This window comes from Diaporthe batatas (genome assembly GCF_019321695.1).
Source record: "Diaporthe batatas strain CRI 302-4 chromosome Unknown Contig00025, whole genome shotgun sequence".
In the NCBI taxonomy this organism is placed as follows: Eukaryota; Fungi; Ascomycota; class Sordariomycetes; order Diaporthales; family Diaporthaceae; genus Diaporthe; species Diaporthe batatas.
In genome coordinates, this window is record NW_025408572.1 from 236,928 (window position 1) to 256,805 (window position 19,878).

The 19,878-nt window shown below is 51.2% G+C and overlaps 5 protein-coding genes across 5 annotated transcripts; 2 read left to right on the top strand and 3 right to left on the bottom strand.

The window, feature by feature from the left end:
• Nucleotides 1-4,393: 4,393 nt before the first annotated feature.
• On the bottom strand, nucleotides 4,394-6,062 carry KVR01_013278 (uncharacterized protein; the record flags this gene model as incomplete). The annotated part of the gene is made up of 4 exons (XM_044785134.1): nucleotides 4,394-4,955; nucleotides 5,013-5,097; nucleotides 5,158-5,245; nucleotides 5,334-6,062. 4 exons carry the CDS (start codon nucleotides 6,060-6,062, stop codon nucleotides 4,394-4,396), a joined length of 1,464 nt encoding a protein of 487 aa, XP_044637732.1.
• Nucleotides 6,063-7,637: 1,575 nt separating this feature from the next.
• On the bottom strand, nucleotides 7,638-9,314 carry KVR01_013305 (uncharacterized protein). The gene is made up of 3 exons (XM_044793632.1): nucleotides 8,992-9,314; nucleotides 7,856-8,929; nucleotides 7,638-7,786 (listed from the first exon to the last, which is right to left on the bottom strand). Exons 1-2 carry the CDS (start codon nucleotides 9,179-9,181, stop codon nucleotides 8,445-8,447), a joined length of 675 nt encoding a protein of 224 aa, XP_044637759.1. The 5' UTR covers nucleotides 9,182-9,314; the 3' UTR covers nucleotides 7,638-7,786; nucleotides 7,856-8,444.
• A 5,442-nt stretch (nucleotides 9,315-14,756) lies between these two features.
• Nucleotides 14,757-15,387, top strand: KVR01_013283 (uncharacterized protein). The gene has a single exon (XM_044781950.1). It carries the CDS (start codon nucleotides 14,810-14,812, stop codon nucleotides 15,176-15,178), a length of 369 nt encoding a protein of 122 aa, XP_044637737.1. The 5' UTR covers nucleotides 14,757-14,809; the 3' UTR covers nucleotides 15,179-15,387.
• Nucleotides 15,388-15,732: 345 nt separating this feature from the next.
• KVR01_013252 (uncharacterized protein) lies at nucleotides 15,733-17,307 on the top strand (the record flags this gene model as incomplete). The annotated part of the gene is made up of 6 exons (XM_044784554.1): nucleotides 15,733-15,884; nucleotides 15,936-15,975; nucleotides 16,036-16,103; nucleotides 16,197-16,585; nucleotides 16,641-16,708; nucleotides 16,832-17,307. The coding sequence occupies exons 1-6, from the start codon at nucleotides 15,756-15,758 to the stop codon at nucleotides 17,305-17,307; spliced, it is 1,170 nt and encodes a 389-aa protein (XP_044637706.1). The 5' UTR covers nucleotides 15,733-15,755.
• Nucleotides 17,308-17,864: 557 nt separating this feature from the next.
• KVR01_013321 (uncharacterized protein) lies at nucleotides 17,865-18,551 on the bottom strand (the record flags this gene model as incomplete). The annotated part of the gene is made up of 1 exon (XM_044786937.1): nucleotides 17,865-18,551. One exon carries the CDS (start codon nucleotides 18,549-18,551, stop codon nucleotides 17,865-17,867), a length of 687 nt encoding a protein of 228 aa, XP_044637775.1.
• Between the last annotated feature and the right edge of the window lie 1,327 nt (nucleotides 18,552-19,878).

Below are 19,878 nucleotides of genomic sequence, written 5' to 3' on the forward strand. Positions count from 1 at the left end.
AAGCGGCTTACTAGCAGACTTTTGAGGAGCCAACACAGTAAACTGTTAAGGACAGTCCACAAGCAAGGACATCGCCTCTTACATAAAAGCCAAGAGTGAAGTATTTTGCACCCTTTGCCAAGCCATTCGTAATTCTGGCTCGATAATAAATCGACCATGAATCCTACGGTCGGGTTGCTTCGGCTGACGTGCATTTGAGCACTTGAGGCGTCGATGCTCAGCGTCCCATGGTCTTGTTTCCAGTGCAGTGCGGATAGTTGACTCCTTGGAGTTTGGGGGAAACCACGCATTTGCGGAGTTGGGACGGTACGAGACTGTGCAAAAACTGATCGGCAATGCATGTAGACTAAGCTGGCCGCAGGGAGGGCGCATGACCAGCAATGTTTTCTGACCAACTCCGAGCCTGTCGATCTACGATGACCACTGAAGATCCCCCATCACGTTGGTTGTGTAGATGTTACAAGGGCAGATCCGATGTAGCAACCCGAGAGCCGACGACCGCGGCGAGATCCATGATTAGGCAGAATTACTCCCAGGCTCAGGGCTGCCTTGACTCGGTCGCGGCAAGCCACCATGACCGCCCTGGAAAGCTTATGCATGTGAAATGGCCGATGTGCTTATTATTAGCTCCCGCTGCGGCGTGTTTAGGCGGGATTCTATCAACAAGGCATACGACTGGGCGCAGTCAGCGTGAAGCGGTTCGTTGCAAGTGCGGGGCGCACAGACAGGCAGACCACATGCGAGGCACAGAGCAGATTATGCAGATGATCGAACGGGCAGATCATGCAAATTAGGCGGGCATTTTGTTTCTGCGTACCGATTTTGCCACTTCGCTAAGCCCCTGCTTGACGTCTTGTGTATTCCATGATGGGGTTTACGCTGCTGAAAAGAGCTGAGCAATCGTCTTGCTATCACTGGCCCCATTAAAGATGGTTATCCGACCCCGGACAGAGGGGCACCGCACGGGAGTAGCCACTTGAGCCGCGATAATGCGGCCGGAGCTGTCGGGCCAAATGTGTATCTGCCGCCCCTGACGATAAGCAGCCCTGGAGACGCCAACAACACCCTCATCTGGAGCTTGATTGATGACCATCTGGGTTGTCCACCCTCAAATCCCGAATTTGTTCCGTTGGAATACACCATATCCACAAGAGATCGCGATGGAGCAGCTACGAGCACACAAGCTGTGCGGGGAACGATTGATAAACTCCAATCTAGTCTGTTCAGCCTCCGTTCCTGAATAACATTCCGATTTTCGGCCTCGACAAGCTTCGCGGAAGTCGATATCAACCCCCGTGAGACGACATGCAGCCCCTTGCGATACTACTTGGGCCGCCGTGATAGGGCTCTTGGCTGCCAACGAACAGACCCAGCCCACGCGCTCGACGGTCTTAGGGCAACCGTTCTCGGCCTCCATCCCTCCCTACCTGCCTCCCACCCTTGGACAACGACGCGGATGGCGCCGCAGGAGATACCGCGAATAGGAAGGTACCAGACACGTTGACGGCGCCCAGGACGTCAGCGGCTTCGTTGTGGCCCCTACTTGTGGGGATAAGCAGGGCCTGCGATGTGCAACAATGCAGCCTTGCCAAGAGGCGGAGTCCGGGGACAACGCGTATCTGACTCGGAATCTCGCCTTTCAGCTTGCATGACCGCGCCGACACTGGCCAAATGCCAGCATGCGTGAGGTCCTGGCCGGTTCTTCGCCTCCGGCTGAATCGGCAGAGGCGGCGATGGCTGAGACCACGCGTGGCTGCTTGTGATCCATGATGTGACCATGTGTAACTTGAAAGCATAATTACTGTGTAATGCGCTCTTTCGGACTGGCTGGACAGTGGCTTGGGCAGGCTTTACTGCAGCCAAACGCTCGGGCGAGAGGCTGGAAAACGCGGTGAGGGGAACAGTTGGCGGCAACGAGGAGAGTGGACATCGCCAGGGTGGTGTTAATTAGCCCGGTGACGATGAACAGCTCACAAAGCCTGACTACCGATACAAGCTCTTCTACAAGATAGAGTATATTAGGAGCTCATTTCTGCTATTTTTGCCAAAGGCTCAACAACGGGAAAGCCAATGGGCATTTTGGTCATTGCTCGCATCGAACGTGAGCTACGCGACATGGGCAGTCCATGTCATTTAGTGTATAGAAAACATTAAACACCGTAGAAAGGCGCCATGTATGTCCTCGGACGTATACGGAATAGAAGAGAAACCACACAGAAAACATTAAAGTATGACCTTTGATGAGACATCCATCAGTCAACCCCATACTAGTATGGATGCCACCGTAGTATGTGAGTGGTAACAATGTCCCGGTGCCCAGGGGTAATTCTGATGGATAACACGTGTCAAGACAGAGCATTTCCGTAACCACAGCGCTAGTCACTTCCAACGATCTCTGATTCGAAGGGTGCGAATCTCGTCTCACCGCAAGAAGCTCAGCCATCTCGTCCTGCGCTGGTCAATACTCACGACAGCAAACCTGTTCGCAACTGTCAATCAATTTGTGTTCTCCCAACTGCCGTCGAACACCACTACCTCAAGGGATATTTCGACAGTCCGAAAGTATAAATTTCCCCATAATTATCAATCTGGCCCCAGATCCATCAGTCATTTTGTGTGCGTAAATGGTAAGGGTCCGTTAACAACGCATAAGATGTCTTCGGGTTGCCCCACAGAATGCTCTTCAGATCGCTCCAATACCTCTAAACAAAGGGCAACTTCTTGCGGAACAATGGCAGGATCCACGGTATCAACAAAGGTCTGCTGTGAAGATAAGCGGCTTAGTTGTAATAGAAGAGAGAAATCATCACAAAGGCATTGGCCTTGACAGGACTATTGTTATTCGTTGACAGGAGTTGTATATGTTAACACTGACTTGTCCAGTTGACTCCTGAGGTCTTAAAACATTTCACGGCACCGAAACATTCTTCATCACTTGAGATAGGCTCAGCGGACCACGGACATTGAACGCTATCTCACTTTTGTATTGGCGAGTCACCCATATCTTGGCCATTATGCCTTCTTTTTATTGTCTCAGCTGCGAGTCACCCGTCTCCAGAATCATTTCTGAACACGTAGACCACTACTGCTGCCTGCGTCTGGACTGCGAGAAGTTCAAGCTCTCGGTGAGCGTGGCTGCCACAGGGATTTTCATTGAGTCAGAGAACGATAGCAGGCCTGAGCCCCCACATCGCCCATTTCTCGTGTCCCAGCACCACCCACTTCTGGAGAGCCGTCCTCGCCTACCTGCGGTCGCCGGGCCCAGCTCCCAGCCGTTCAGGGAGCACGCATCAGGTACTATTCGTCAAAATCTTCGGGCTGCTGCCCTTGAGGCGAGTCGTGTAGGGGCATCCGCTGACCGCCAGGATGACGTGTTTATTCGAATCCTCGAGGAGAAGCCGTTGAGTGAGCACCGAATTGACAGTGCAAACCGAATTGCTGGGATTCAGCGGTGGGTCAACAGGTCGGTCGAGCAGCGTCGAGCCGAGGCGCGATACAACCGAAAAGTGAGGATACCTTGCAACGCTTTCATATTGTACCTCAAGGCGTACGCTGATACCGCTAGCAATCTTCTGAAGAAGTACAACCGGTTACCGGGGATTATTACCACTCTTCTCGCCCAAAGCTGGCGTATGGAGTCTGGCAGCATGCGAGCCCAATTCTCTAGCCTTGCAGCTACGGAAAGGATGATCCACGAACAGGCATTTCCAGATTACAAAGTCACAAGAAGACGCAACGAAAATAAGAGTGGCGAGAGGTTCAATAGGGGGTAAAGGGGCAGGCATCATGGATAAACGACCACAAAGGTTTGTTCGAAGACTAACGCTGTTCTTGCTCTCCACCTGCAGTGAAGAATAGTAGGAATATTGATAGGCACAGGTAGATTGTGACAAGAAACTCTCCTTGAATGCATACATTCCAAGGTTGTTTATCTTTGACAGCCTTGAAACTTTGAAGTGCCCCGGGGTGGTTGCGGAAAAATGAAAATAGCTTAGGACAGCGTCAACTCCAAAACTAAAGCATTCATGGTTGGTCGTTCATGACGAAAATAAAACAAACTTGGATACTATAAAACATCCCCCAACAGGTAGGTCCGTATATTCGGAAGCTACTGCGACATGCCCCATTTGGTGGAATCATGCACATACCTCGTTCTGGAGCAAGAGGCAGTCCAAACAAGTGGTTTCTTTTCGTATACCCATATCAAGCCCAACAAAATTCGAATCAAAAAAAAGTTTAGACAAAGACTTCGACCGATCCGAGCCTCCCTCAATGCCCTTTCAAAACCAGCAACACAGTATCTGAAGTTCCCGGTCTTTGTGCGACCAGCGGGTTGGATACCCGAAGAGGAATTCAGTGACTGAGGTTCTTGGCCTCTTCTGTAACGTCGAGTCTATTTCACCTTTCTCATCAACTCTTCTATACCGGGCGTAACCCTCTTCCACTGCTCCTTCTCGTCCAGAAACTCATCACGGCCGGTGTTCCATTCGCCCTTGGCGACTTCGACATGAGCCGTGCTCCTGGGTTTGATATTGACAGCATATGGCGCTATCGAGATAACCGCCCCAGGCGAATGGTTCTCCGTATCAATTGGGACCTCTTTCCCGTCCTCAGTCGTCTTCTTGGATATATCGCATGCCCAGATGATTTTCGACACCGTCAGGAACAGGTTGCGCTCTGCGAGATGTTGACCAGGGCAGATGCGACGGCCTGCTCCAAATGTGAAGAGCTCCGAGCGCGCACCGACGGAGTCTTCCTTGGCCTCCTGCAGCTTGCCCTCCCATCGCTCGGGCTTGAAGGCGCGGGGATTTTCGTAGACCGAAAGGTCATTGTGTATGAAATACGCGTTGATAATGAGAGTGGATCCTGCAGGGATCGTGTAGCCATCGTACGTGATCTCCTTGGTGGAAGAGTGCGGGACACCGAAGGGTGCGATGCTGGACCAGCGATGGAGTCTGAGAGCTTGTAAGTGGGAATGAATGTAGTAGTATAGAATTTTTTTTAGCCCTTACTCTTGCACGATTTGGCGGATGTAGGGAAGTGTAGACATGTCAGTTGTGTTGGGGATTCGATTTGGTCCAACAACACGATCGATCTCTGTCAAGCATTAGCTACATCCAAGATAGGGCGTTTTTGAGGGAGAAAATGACGTTATACCTTCATGCGCTTTGTGCTGAACATCAGGGAAACATGCCAAAGCGGCAATGAGGTTAATCAGCGTGTGTGAAGTTGTGTCGGTTGCTGCCTAGATGATGTTAGCACCACACAATTCTCAACACAGCAGGCGCCACAGTATCCGAGTATGGTTTTGGGGGAGAAGGGTTATTTAATACCGTCAGAAGTTCCAGACCCATCCTTGCTCCTACGATATCCTCAAACTCTTCTTTCTTCTGCTTCTGTGCCAGAGCCTTGTTCAATGACGGCAGGATGTTCATCGACTCTTTGCACGGGACAAAGTGCTTGAGTGCGATCTTGGCATCTTTCACGGAGTGCTCACGCGCCTTTCGAATGGAGGGAAACACCCAATCCGGAAACATCCTGAGGATAGGGAAGTAATCAGGCAGGCTACCTCTGAGCCAGATAGAAGACAATTCGCCAAAGTTCTCTCGAACTTCTTCGATAGCTGGATCGTCAGGCGTGGGCGCGCGGCGTCCGCTGATGAGCAGGAGGCCGATCGAGTTGCTGTACCGGAAGATGTGGGTCCGGAAGTCGGTCGGATCAGAAAGTATGTCAACCAGTAGCTTGGTTGTCTCGAGCTCTTGGAAGGGTACATATTGCTTTGTTGCGCTGACATTGAGGATCGAGTGGAATAAACGGCGGGCTAAACGCCAGTAGTCATTGTTGGGTGAAAAGCCCATCGAATAGCCGTCGTGAGCCACATCGTTCATCAAGTAACTCGGAGGCCGGCTGGCTGTGATGGTACCCATCTTGTCGAAGATGTCGCGTGCCGCCTGGGCAGAGCTGACTAGCACCGTTGGATGCTGGCCACGCATCACAGTGACAAGAGAACCATATTCACGAGCCCACTCGGCATATTTCAGGTGGTGATGGAATGGTGGCATCTGAGATAGAGTTTTTCATTAACCAATCATCCATCTCGGGCGATTTTCAAGGCTCAAAGACGTACTTGCAGGTTGTTCCCAAAAAGAGGTACAGTTGGCGGCCCTGGCGGCATATTGGGAGGACGTCGGCCGATTTGGAGTACACGATGGAGCGCGTATACCAGAATGGCAAAAACAGCGACCGAGATGAACGACAACATTGTGATTGTGCACTATAAGAAATTGTTTTACATGTGTGAAGATCGTGAATAGTTTTTTATTTATTTCTTTCAGACCGAAGCTTCCCATGCTCTGATTTATATACGAAGACCATGGCCCCCTGCCTGTCAGTGCTGGTTACAATGTATCTGAGCCGGGCATGGACGGAAACGTTTCCCCATGCGCCGTCAGATTCAATGGAAAGAAATTTCACGTTATCCCAATCTTCTTTAGACTCTCGCGGTATCATTTTCAATCACTATGATTTTCTATCATGGCTCGAACACAGTAGTTGGGCCGACGGACGGCTGGGTGGCTAAGTCAGTCTATAGTTCTATAGTCTGACTACCTAGGTACGTTGGTCTTCAGGCTTACGGCTACACGTGTGTTAGCACGTAGTCAGAGTACATGAGTTCATACCTACCTAAGCACTGAGTCTGACTACAAGGACTATATCATGTGGATCTGTAGTGTAACATCTCTACTTTCCGTACTAAATTTAAACAAACTTAGGGCTGAATTCCCTCTAAAACTACTTTATTACTAATTACTCAGGAAACAGTCACTCCCGAAGACTTTCAAATGTAGTCTTACCCAATCAAGTGGAACTAATTTCGCCCCTGGTGAGCGAAACCTAATAGGGAATCGAAAGTTCATGAACGTTACTGCCGCACAACTTCGCCGACTAATCCTCGCCTAGCCGGGTTTAGCAGTGGGAACTTGTAAGACAAGGGGACAGCATCAGAAGCTCTTTCTAGGTCTCAATTCACGTCAAGTCATGAAGTCTAGCCTTGTAGTAAAGTCCCTTGACCAACACCAGAGCTGAAAATGACGGTGCTCTACCATTGCCCCGCAGGATGTCCGGATGGAAACGATCATTCTACCACCCAAGAGAATGCTAACAAGCTAGCACGATTCGTCATTGTCGACATTGTGTCCCTTTTAGTAGTGGTCACTTAGATTCTCACCCGTATTGAAGGCGCCATGTATGTCCTGGGACGTATGCGGAATAGAAGCGAAACCACTTAGTAAATGTGGTGAATGGTCCGGCCCCCACTCAGTTTTATCTGTCCTCTTTATTGGGCGCCGCGAACCATGAAAATCTTTCCGTATCAGCCGCAAAACGGTACCGGTACTAGCATCAGTTGACATATGTGTAACTCAACGGCCGCCTGGCCGACCTTGATTCTTGAAATGAAAGCGTCCTTTTCAGTATGATATGAAACAGAGTGACTTCGATTGTTCATGTGGTGGTCTTAATCAGCCATCCTCTCATGTGGTAAGCGTAGGAGTCTTATGCCGATCACAACCGCCAGAGTCAGTTGGCTCTGAACCGGAACGAGAGGTTGGGGAGGAGGCCGGGTTGCCTATTATCACGATGATTCATGAAATCTCATTTTAGGTCATGAAGATACTACTGACCAGTGTTTTTAGCGTCGTCATGTGCTCTTGACTACGTTGAGTATGATGAATGCCAGTCTTGGGCGTAATTGGTCAGCAGACCAGGGACGAGAAATTTGTACAGACTACATACACAGTCAGCATATACACTGCACAACGCTAGGAATGATTGTCACCGTTTGAATCATACTAACATGTAAGCAACCGGTATTTTCACTCTCAGCCACTGGAATTACTCAGAGGGTGAGTCGTGGCGGCATAGTTGTCTTACACGTGCCTAAGTAGTCCCATTTTTCAACCTCTTGTCAACAGAGACCTGCTGTGTATGCTTGTTGATTTGACTATGTAGGTAGAATCCCGGACAGAATATCTGCTCACGGTCGCACGGGTGTGTTACATCAAGTCCTGAGGACGGCACAAGTGTCGTTGACTTTTGTAGAAACCTTTGCCAGCAGCTGCTCCGCCAAAACACCACGAAAAGGATTGCAAGATTGACGCCTACTAGATTTCACCGTCAAAGGTTTGACAGGAGTTAGCTCTAAATTCTGGGAAAATGAGATGAACGGACGGGTGGTGCACGCGATGAATGACACGAGGGCAAGAAGTTCTCGGGTTCTATATATTTTTGAGGTCTCTCGCTCGAGCGCACGCTTCGACAGAATAGATCATGGATCAGGCGCGTCGTCCATGCCATACTAAAATGAGCATATTGTCAAATACCAACGAGGCTGAATGATCACCATGAGGAACAGGATATCCAGTGCGTGTCCTCGTCAGAACCGTCTAAGCGATGGTGTATGACAGAACCGGTACCACGATCTTCTCATTATTCGGGATCACGCAAGTGGCATTGTTACCCGCGTCACGAGAACACTCAATCTCAAAGTCCACGCCCCCACTCGCCGTGATGGTGCTTCCATTCTTACAGTCCCATGACTGCATTGGGCTCAAGTCGACGCGACCAGTGCTGACGTCGGTGTTGCTGTTCCCGACGAAGTTGATGCGGTAAGCGACACCGCCACAGAACAGGATGCCATTGCCGACCTCGTAGCGCCGGATGCTCTGCGGGTTGGACTCGTAGCAATTAGCGTACCCCGGGATGTTTGTGCTGATAGCAATCGTGTCCGGGGGTCCGAAGCCTGCTGGTTGCAACGGGAGGCCTGTAAAGCAAGCACCGACTCCACACCGGTCGCAGGGTCCTAGGTTTCCGTCGCAAGGGATCAAGACCCCTGGGGTGGAAGTCGAGTTGAAGCAGACGCCTTCCGGAGCTATGGGCGCTGGTGTGAGCAGTTTTGTTACCATTTCTCATACTTGGCTTCTCTGAACTCACGGGCGTTCGATTGGGTCACACAGTCTAAGTTGTTGCTGGAATTGAACCAGTTCAACGACGTGATCTCCCATGTTGGTATCACATCACATTCTGCAGGTATCGTGACGCCCTGTCTGGCGCTGAGAACGGCAGCACCCTGAGCGAGTGAAATAAGTGGAAGAAGGATGAGAGCAAGCGACTTGGACGACATTTTGGGCGGTTCTTGGGTTGTCAGATGGCACAGGATAGATGATTTGGATACCTAGGAGGACACCTAATTACACCTAGGTCGGCCAGAACGTATTTATAGTTGAATCATGAACGCCTGCCGTCGACAGAGGTCCATAGGTAGCAATATACCCTACAGTCAACGGAGACGATCCCCGCCCAAATTCGTATTCAATGGAATCCAGCTGCCTGAAGAGGGGAAATACGAGGCGGACTTACAGTAGCTTCCATTGCAGGGGGCATCGCGGCCCGGAAGCGAAGAGCTGCAGCAATGGCGTTGAAGTGCGGCGGCGGGCCCTGACGCCACCTGCAGGTCCCCAGCGGCTCTAGGAACCAAACAGCCATACCGCGGCGGAAGGGCTTACTAAGGGGCATCCATAAGGAGCTTACTGCCTGATGCGCCTATCCACCACTAACGACGAAGGAATCAAATTCTCGCTTGCAAAGCGCCTCGAGCCGGGGTGGGAGGTGGCAGGTTTCGTCACAAGCGCATCGGAGGATTTCTTGGTAGGACCTCAGGCTGCACATCGAAGGGCCATTGACCGCCATTAAGACTTCCAGAGGACCTCTTCAACATCAATTGGATTACGGAGCAGTTGTTTAGACAAGCCGTTCAATCCTGATGAATTCGTACGACAGAGAATTTATGTATTCTGAAAAGACTGGACAGGGTTCGTCGTTTCAGCCGGAATGTCCATTCCGTACTGAAGAGACATGGCACTAATACATTGCATGCACAAGTCCTGTTGATGCAGCCAAAGTACGATTTTTGTGCGTGAAAATGTCTAATCGAATGTCTATGGCGTGTTAACTTTTTCATTAAAAAGAGAACGGAAATTCGCGTACCCTTAATCGGAAGGCGCGTACCCATTTGCTGACTAAGAAGTATCTTATACAAGACAACTTCTTCTCGAAAGGGCCGGCTGGGGCGAAGGGGGCGAGCCCCGGAGCGCGAAGCATAGCGGAGGGCCGTGAGTAGGGCCGGTAGGCACGACCCGAGTTCCCAGAGGACCAACCCGCCCTGTTTGTGGTCCCTTATCGCGAAGAAGCCTTATTTGTTGAAGTCGTGAGAAGTCGTGAAGACTTTGAGACTTTGAGGTTCTCTGCTCTGATTGGTCGAATAGTAGGGAGGGTACGCGCCTTCCGATTGAGGGTACGCGAATTTCCGTTCTCATTAAAAAAGCCCCATGCCTCCCTCTACGGCCCGGCGATTCAGCGTGATTTCTTTTCACATATAATTCCAAAGGCCCAGGCAGTGCTCATGAGTCACGGCACGTAAATCAGAAGACCTCCACCACATACCTCTCGCGTAGCGCCTCAACCCACCATGCCTCAACATCAACTTCCATCCCAACCCCGTTTTTCCTCTCAGCCTGCTCTTTGTAAATTCCCCGGATGACGTCCCTCACCCCGTGATTAACGCCCCGGCCTCCACAGACATAGACACGCGCGCCGGCCTCCCACAACCGCCAGAACTCCTCGCGGTCTGCCCAGATCTTATCTTGGACGTGTTGCCGAGGCTCGCCTTGAGAGTAGGCAAATCGTACATCGACGACGCCTGCCGCCTGCCACATCTCAAGCTCAGACGCATATGTGGTGTGTGCGGCGCTGCGATGTCCGGCGTACAGGATCGCTGGTGCCGGCGGCTTTTGACCTGGCTGTTGGCGCAACAGCTCGGCGCGGTGCTCAATGAAGGCGCGGAACGGGGCGATACCTGAGCCTGCGCAGATCATGACTATCGGTGCCGAGACGGTCGGGTCCACTGGCTTGAAACGGGGGTTACCGCGTCGCACCATGCACTTGAGCGTATCTCCGGCCTTGAGACCGGTGAGATAATGGGAGGCAAGGCCACGAGTCGGGTTCTCGGTAGGAAGGGACCGGGGAGCCATGTGGGTGATTAAGGACCATGTGAGCGTCAGGGATGATGAGCTGGCCAGCGGCGATGATGAGATGGAGTATTGCCGCGGCCTCAACGGGGGGAGCATCATGACCAGCTTATCAAGTGGCAGTTTAATGCTTGGATAGTGCCGGAGCAGTTGCAGGAGAGAAGGCCGCCTGTCGGTGGAAGACGTGGTGCTCGCTGACAGCTGCTGGAGAGCTGCTCTGACCTCAGGGTCGGTACAATTCTCTGCGAGTGTCTCAATTTGCTGTGAAGGGGTGTTAGCTTCTGTGCTACCGCACACCTGTGGACCCACCGTTCCTCGTAAGTAATGGGGGCATGAGGAAGACCGTCTCACGGGTTGCTTACCTTGAAGCTCGCCGGCTGATGCAACTCGAGTCGGGAGTGCATCGTCGATATCAATGGGTTAGACATATCATGCCCCTGAGTTCGCAGTACCTGCAGGAGGCTGTCCATGTCTTCCTTCGTTTTGTCAGGAAAGACCTCTAGGTAGTCGCCCACGTCATAAGTCGTCCCAGTAGGGAGCTTGGTTTCCATATGATACTTTGGTCGTGGCTCGTGCTCAGTCATGACTTTTACGTCAACCACCTCGGCCTGGACTGCTTGGGTGTAACCATCGGAACCAGGGACGTGCAGGATGTTTGTCAGGCTTTCCGTGGTTGCGGTCACTTTGGCCGTGGAAAATGTTTTTGACAAGCTAGGCCACAGGCTGTCTTGCATCCACGCGTCGAAATCGCCAGTGACATTGCCTTCCGTCACGTCTGTTGCTCCTCGTTGTGTAAGGGTCGTGGCACCTCGGTCACACATCCGCTCGTCTATCTGGACGGCAATCTTCTGGTAGGTATCTTTCCAATCGCCTAGGGAAAGGCGTTAGAATAATGAGTAAAAAGCGCCTTTCATGTCTGGGATTTACTTACTGCTTCCACAGCCAAAAACTGCGTACTTCACGCCATTCACGGACGCCTCCTTGTCATCTTCCAGCCACTGAACAAATCTTCCACCATTGTCTAATTGATAGTTAGTCGTAGAGTCAGACACGAAATCTTCCAAGGTGGCATGGTGAATATTAGGGTTGGTACGAACCTGGAGGCTGACCCTCATACATCGTAGAAGTGATTATTACGACCGGACGATCCTTTGGGATATTGCCTTTTGCATTGTTGAGCGGCTGGACATCTCCTTTAAATCCATGCTGCAGTGCAGCCATTACCAGTCTGGATGCCAAGCTCTGGCAAGTCCCGGTATTGGATCCATAGAATATTGACAAAGGGACAAGCTCGCTGTCATCCGCACGATAGTTCATCTTTTCGGCGTCGGTGGCAAAAGACGAGTTGCCGTCAGAGCCGTGGAAAAGATCCTTCTGAAGCGAAACAGGGTCTATGCCGGGGCGCAATCTGGCGTACATAAACAGGTCGAGTGGCTTCAGAGTCAGAGTCTGCTTCCAGGTGAGCTTGTAATTGGGATCCTGAAGTCTGAAGTCGAACTTCTGGAAAAGTACCGCCACGGCTAGGATGGCCTCCTGTATGGCAAAATCGCTTCCTGCGTTACTCGATTAATATCGAATGCTTTGCTACGAGTTGCAGCAATGAGACTCGAAATATGCAGGGCAGGAACGTACCAATGCATCCACGGAGACCATTTCCAAATGGCTAATTGATACGCAGTCAGTCACATTTTCCTGAGCCGGTGCTTGTCATCGGCCGCGTAGAATTACCTTATAGCAGCCAGGAGGCAGCTTCTTGAAGTTTTCCTCCAACATCCTCTCAGGTTTGAACTCGTCCACGTCGTCCCCGTAGGCGGTGCGGTCCCGATGCAGGCCGGGGTTAAGCACGAATGCTGGCTGGTTGCGCTTCAGGATCCATTTCCCACCAAGGAGTACCGGCTCATCAGAGCCCTCTTCGCCCGGAACGGACACTGAGAAAACGGCAGATGGGGGATTCAACCGCAAAGACTCTCTCAGGCAGGCTTTGATGTAGGGAAGCTGGTTGAGGTGCTCAGCGGTTATGGGAGCGCTGCCAACAACTGAGTCCACTTCTTGCTGCACATTACGGTAGGCTTCGGGGTGTTGCAGCAGCAGCGCGAATGTGAATGATAACAATCCAGAAGTGGTCTCGTGGCCTGCGAGAAGTCAGCATAATTCAAATTTCATCTAGAATTGAGGTGCAAAGATCCGGGGCTTTGTCTTTCCTTACCAGCAATCAAGAAAGTAATCATGTTGTCAACAATGGTTTGTTCGGAAAGCATCTTGCCAGTCGCGGGATCTACTCCTTTGAGCATCGCGTTAAGAAGATCCTTCTTATCCGTTGGGTTAGCTCTCCGCTTCTCAAGAAGCTCAGAGGCGACCTGATGGAGATAGGCATTGTCTTCGTCGAACTTCTTGTTGGCGCTCCATTGCATCCACGTCAGCCATGCTGGCCTAACGGACCTGTTTGCCGACTCCGTGAGCACTCGCATCATGGAGTCAACGAAAGGGTGCAGCGTGTCCTTGTAAAAGGAATTGAACCGCAAATCCATCGCACAACTGCACTCTTAGTTAGTCTCCACGTCTCGCACTTATTCGCAGCACTCATGATTACTAGGTTCACTTACAGGGCGATACTGTCTAGAGTAAACCGGGTGAAGTCTGCAGTGACGTCTATGGGCTCGTCTGCACCGAACCGTGCCCATCTCAGAGCCATCTGTGTAATAATGTCATGCATCTCTACGGAACTTGTCAAAAATGGTCCGACAATCATAGCAGGTACTAGGTGGGTGCTGCATTGCCGCACCTGGAAACATTGCCTTCACAGACATGGGTCCGAAAGCCGGGACAAGGACACGATGGGCGATTTCCCAGAATTCTTCTCCATGGTCAGCCGTAAAGAGGCCCTCTGGCGCCACCACTTTGAGGTTACGCACGGCACCTGCAGGGAACTTGACCATGTCCTTGCGGGTACATAGCTCGTTCGCCAGCTCATGGCCGGTGACGAAGACAGGCTCAGCGCGGCCAAGACGAATCTTAAAGATGGGTCCTTCGAAAGTAATCAGCCTTCGCGGATAATTGGTGGTGTTGACATGAATTAGGTACCATATTTCTCAGCGATATCACAAAAGCTGCGTATACTGTTCGCTGGGTCAATATCTCTGAGATTGCCTATGAGCGGCAGCGGTGTTGGGCCGGGAATTGTGGCCATGGTGAAGATCGCAATGTCTGCACGCTGACTGGTGATGTTAATGGTCACACGAGCCGTGATTGCAACGGACTGGGAGGCGGGCTGAGGACATAAGAATACTCAAGAAAAAGCCCTGATAACAAAATTTCACAAAACTGCGGCTGTGATCCTTCAGGCACGCGTGGTCAAACTCGTTGGCCCGTCAAGAGACATCCTACGGTACGCCAAGCCAACCTCGACCAACGAGCGTCGGCTTGAGCTGGGCGAATCCGTCGCCCATCATTGTGGAATCGAAGCGGAAGCCAGCCTGATGATGAAGGGACGGGCCAATCATGGTGATACCCGGCGAGTAGGAGGGCCTGCTGCACGCGAGTCGCGGTGGGGGTTAAGCGAGAGAGCCTATTTTTGGAGACTTCGACAGGTTCAAATTACGTAGCTACAGCACAAGAATGCAACACATAATGTCGTCTTTTGATCTACAGCTTTCTAGCATGCGACACAAAGGAAACATAAATATGTTCTAATTGTTGAGCTGCGGAGGGCTTTTGATGACGACCTCATGTTCCAGACTCAACACCACGGTCCAGCAGGTGATTTGACACCGGGTTTCATTGCCGTTCCTCGCGCGAGCCGGTCAGCCGGGGCGGCTGTGCTATTGCATGAAGACCGTGCCATTCTCCCGCATGCCCGGAGGATCGTGTACCCACAAGTGCCACCCACCAGCACAGCCAAGTCAACCACCACACCGCCTGCGCCCCCTTCTTTCGACCAATTCAAGACGCAGATTGGGGCCAATGGACCCCAACTGCCACGAGTTCTGGACCCAGACTTCCACTCGACTACCACAGTACTCCATAAGACCCCCAAACACGGAGGTGACGCCAGCTCTGATGAGTTTTCACTTCTTCTCCAAGAAGGATTTGTCTGATTCCCCAGACATGAAACTATCATATCGGTGCTTCTCTGGGTAAGAAATTTTGCCAGTCTTTTCCAGTCTTGGAACAATTTTTGGAGTGATTTCCTTGTAAGGTCCCAGACGGTCATGCTGGCCAGCCCCACAGGTCGCCCCATTCCCCCCGGCTTGAACATAGTTTGAGCTGCCTTCAGTATGGACTCACTGGGTGAGCTGCCGTCGTGCGCTGTAGGTTTCTGTTCTTAGCCAGTGATTTTCATTGCTCTTCTCTCTTCTCTTGTCGTCGACTTCTGTGCTCGGTTGCTAAAGCATTGTCGGATCCTCTGGCCAGGCATCATGTCTTTCAACCGCAATCGCCAACGCCACGTGCGGACCAGCCGACCTGGCGTGCATATGTGCCAACGATACCATCAGAAGCCAGGGGTCTACTTGTATACAAAGTAGCTGCACGATAATAGACGTCCTATGTGAGCCCGGCCGTACCTTACTAGTATCACTTGGCGCTCCTGGTCGTCTTGACCGTACTAACTTGTCGAGCACAGCCGCAACAAATGTGACAAATACTCTGTGTGGGGTGGAGCCCGCAACGGACATGTCATGGTTTGTTCGGGATATAGCTATCCTCTGCTTAATGCTCGTGGTCGTCGCCATGCGCATTCTTTCTCGAGTCATGGCGAGAATGCCTTTCTGGTGGGATGACTGGATAAATTTTATGGCTGCTGTGAGAAAAAGCACGCTCTCAGTTCGACTGGAAATTCTGACGATGAAACAGGGGTTCTGCATTGGTCTCACTGCAGCTACTTTCGGAGGGAGTAAGTTCGCACATCATATTCGCTGCCTCGTCGCCGCTGCTAAACGACTTTTTGTTCCAGTGAGACCGAATGGCTATGGCAAGGAAGTCTGGACTCTTCGTCCGGACCAAATTACGGAGTTCTTAAAGGTTAGACGTTAGACAGGATTCCTAGCATTGCCAAATTTGGATCCGACCCACCTTGACGTTTGTTGATGAGCACTAATGACGGTAACAAAACAGAGTTATTACGTCGCATGCGTTATGTACCTAGGAGCGAGGTGTCTCACCCGCATATCCCTGCTTCTTTTTTATCTGCGCATATTCACCGTCAAAGAATGTCGCCGCAAGATTATCTACACCCTGTGGGCCGAATGCATCGTCTCGTTCGCATACTTCATCACAACGATCTTCCAGTGCACGCCGATCAGCTTCCTCTGGACCAAATGGGATCTTGAGCACAGCACCTCTGGTTACTGCGTTGATATCTACAACTTCATGATAAGTGGCTGGTCTATTCTTGTTGCTGCTGACTTTTGGGTCCTGTGGCTACCGTTGTCCATGGTTGCAGGTTTGCAACTCTCCATGAGGAAAAAGCTGCTTGCCTCGGTCATGTTCGCAACAGGAATTGTGTAAGTGTCGGGGACTCAAACCTGTCAGTCCTCTACTTATACTTACACACAATAGTGTTACGGCAGTTGGGATTGTCAAGCTTGCCAAGGTCTACTCTGCCACTCATACTAAGAATCCGACGTGTAAGTTGACATGGTCACCAGCCCCCTCCCTGGGACCGAAGAGGGGCGAGGAGGGAATACACAAATAATCCGTAATTTCCGTCTTTTTGATTCGTGACGCTAACATTCGCCCTTCTTCATTAGATGAGTTGGTGAGCATGAACAAATACTGCCAACTAGAGGTCGACCTGGGGGTGATATGCGCGTGCATGCCTAGTCTGCCCGCGCTCTTCCGATGCGCATCCGACCGCCTCAAGGGCAAGAGGAAGAGGTCAATGACTCACACGACAAGGGCAAGCACCAATGACTCATGGTTCCACCGCGGTGTCACGGGGGAGACGAAGACCTCCGCTACAACGAGCGCCGCAAGCGACCTCGGGCCACCACTTCACTCCACAGGATACGCTGTGCAGGAAGAAGAACATGTTGACCCGCAGCCAGATCAGATACAGGCGACCACCACAATTGCCCAAACGTACTGGCGCAACGATTCTTTCGAAATGGCTGGAAACGATACGGATACGGAGGGCAGGGGCATCGGTCAAGGACCCGTGACGGCGCAGGCATGGGGTGACGGACCTGGACCTGGCTCCCGTGGAGGTCACCAACGAGCTCAATAATTACTACTACAAGCGAAGAGATAACGAAGTTGACAGCAATCTCTTCCGCATCTAAGAGTATGTTTAGTGATGCCAATCAAGTCCTTGCCTTTTGATACCTTTCGAAAATCCTGTAATCAATGGGAATAGCAGTCCCTCAAGACTTCATCTGAGTCGAAAGAAGCTGACGGGGCCTCGAGGTTGGGTCCGGGTCCAGATAATCCTCGAACATATGCGGTTTGTCAATATTCACCTACATATGATACCACAGAGTACTCAACATCTACCCCTTATCAGACTCTATTGCCTGGGATTGTCGTCCAACTGAACCATGGAAAGAATGCCTCAAAGTTCAATACAAAAAACATTGAATCAGCCCGTCCAGCGTGTGGAATGAGTTTTGACCTTCAAGCGTGGGTTCATACATGCACGATGGTGCAACTTAAGGACCAAGTGGTCGAATTTGAGATGTTAATCGGGTCTTCTACAAAGTATTACGTGATAGGGCGAAATCAGAAATGCTTTGAACTGTGTGCTAGACTAGGCATTGTCCCAGGTCTCCCCTCCGTTTAATGCAGCTACTGCAAGGTGATACTTGAAGTCCCACTGCTCCCGTTGCCTCCTTGAGCCGTGTATCCTTCCGTCGCAAGGATCATGTAATTGTGGTTTCCCAATCTCAGACCCACCTTGGCCCATTCGTCGAAGTGCCTACTCATCGTGACCGTCCCGCCAACTCGCTTCTCCTGTCTGACGGACCAGTACTGCTGAAAGGTCCTCGTTCCCTCAATCGACGGCTTGTTGACACGCGTACTCTGGAAGATCTCGTAGGTCCCCTCCTCGAAGGTGAAGTTGCCCTTTGATGTCCATGGCTCATTAGGAGCCAAGTCGCCATGAGACTCGATCACGTAGTACTCAATCAATGGATTCTGGGTCCACCCATACACGGCGAGATACCCCGGGCCGGTCGGCTCGTACGTCCCTGTGTAGGTGACAACCCGGCCGCTGCCTCGGCTCCATCCTTTGCCGCAGACGAAACCGCCCGTGCCTGACCATTGGGTTGAGTAAGTCCCGCCGTTGCCATTGGTGCAGCGGAGATTGATACCACCCTCGGACCAGTTGGACCAGTACCAGCCTTGCCGCTTGCTAAGGCCTCGCTCGACAACGATGTCGGGCTCATCGTTGTTGATTGGTGTCGGTGATGACAATGCCGTTGAACACATGGCCAGCAAAGGCCCCACCGTGGTAAGCAAAGACGAGAAAAACATCTTGATTGGATTAATGCGTTTGATTATTTTGTGTGTGTGAACTGGTAAGCTGTTTTAGGATCAGCAGTTGCGATAAAGGACCATCACGAACGCATGAACGAATTTGTATTGCTCTTTAAATCGCAAGATTCACACATTCACCACGTTAGGCACGGTCAGCAAATACAGGAACAGTCCTTGGAACGCAGTTGGTCCAATGACAAGAAACATTCTGTATTCGTCTCGGGCTCCAAAACAACGATGTTTATATGACGGTGCTATAAGGCTACTTTAGCCGGCAAAGTCTTGTCCTTGGCAGCACTCTCCGTAAGCGAAACGCGAGATCCTGGATATATTATTCTTGGCAGTGTCCTTTCATTCATCATACCCAGTATTTCAGGCTCCGCAAATTTTTGAGATTGGCACCCACCTCATATATAAGATGGTGCGGTGGGTCACATTGGCTGATGTGTAATCTCCGTTTAGAGTATGTGGCCAGGTTGGTGATCTTTTTTTGCGAACGCGAACATGGCCAATCAGTCCGAACATGGCCAATCAGTCCTGAATCAGAGAGACTTCCGACCAAGTATTTCGCGGCAGCTCCCCGAGGGTCATTGAGAAATCAACGCGTTAAGGGGAACCCGGCTTGAGGGCCGTTGATTGTCCTAAGTATTGTACACATATCTCACCTGAGGGACCTATGAGTGGTAAGAACTCGTCTTCGCCCCGAAAGTATCCTGGGACAGATACGGCTCGGAGCATAGTGAAATCTGTCATGCCGCGTGAGTGCATTCCCCACATATCGATCGATGAGGCGTCCTCTCTTCCGATTCGGCAGGTGAAATGTGCGCAATGTCTGCCCGACGCCTTCCAGTGGACCAGCTTGGCTAAAGCCACTGGTCTGCCTCATGGTCTTTCGTGCAGGCACGCACTATGCATGTGGTAATCTTACCTAATTGAACCTGTTACTCCAGATATTGGAGGATTGTGGACGTATGATGATAGGACAATAAGCTGAATCAAAGGTCATCTTTTGTTTTTGAGAAGATTAATTAGAATTATTCATCTTCGTGTCAATCCTTGACTTTGACTGCGTAACTTGAGTAGATACCCGTGCAAACTGCCGTGCCGAAGTAGCCGGACACTTCCTTTTCAGAAGTTCGCATGCTATTCCTTGAGCTTGTCATCACTCTGTCATACCCGTGACCTTCGACCCTGCTTGAAGTAGCAGCAAGAAAAAGAGCATCGTCGTCTGCCAGATACACTTTGAACTGGGCAGCGTCAGGTTGTTCCAGCGCGATAAAAGTAATATCGGAACGAATCAACCCCTTCCCGATGATGCTCATTG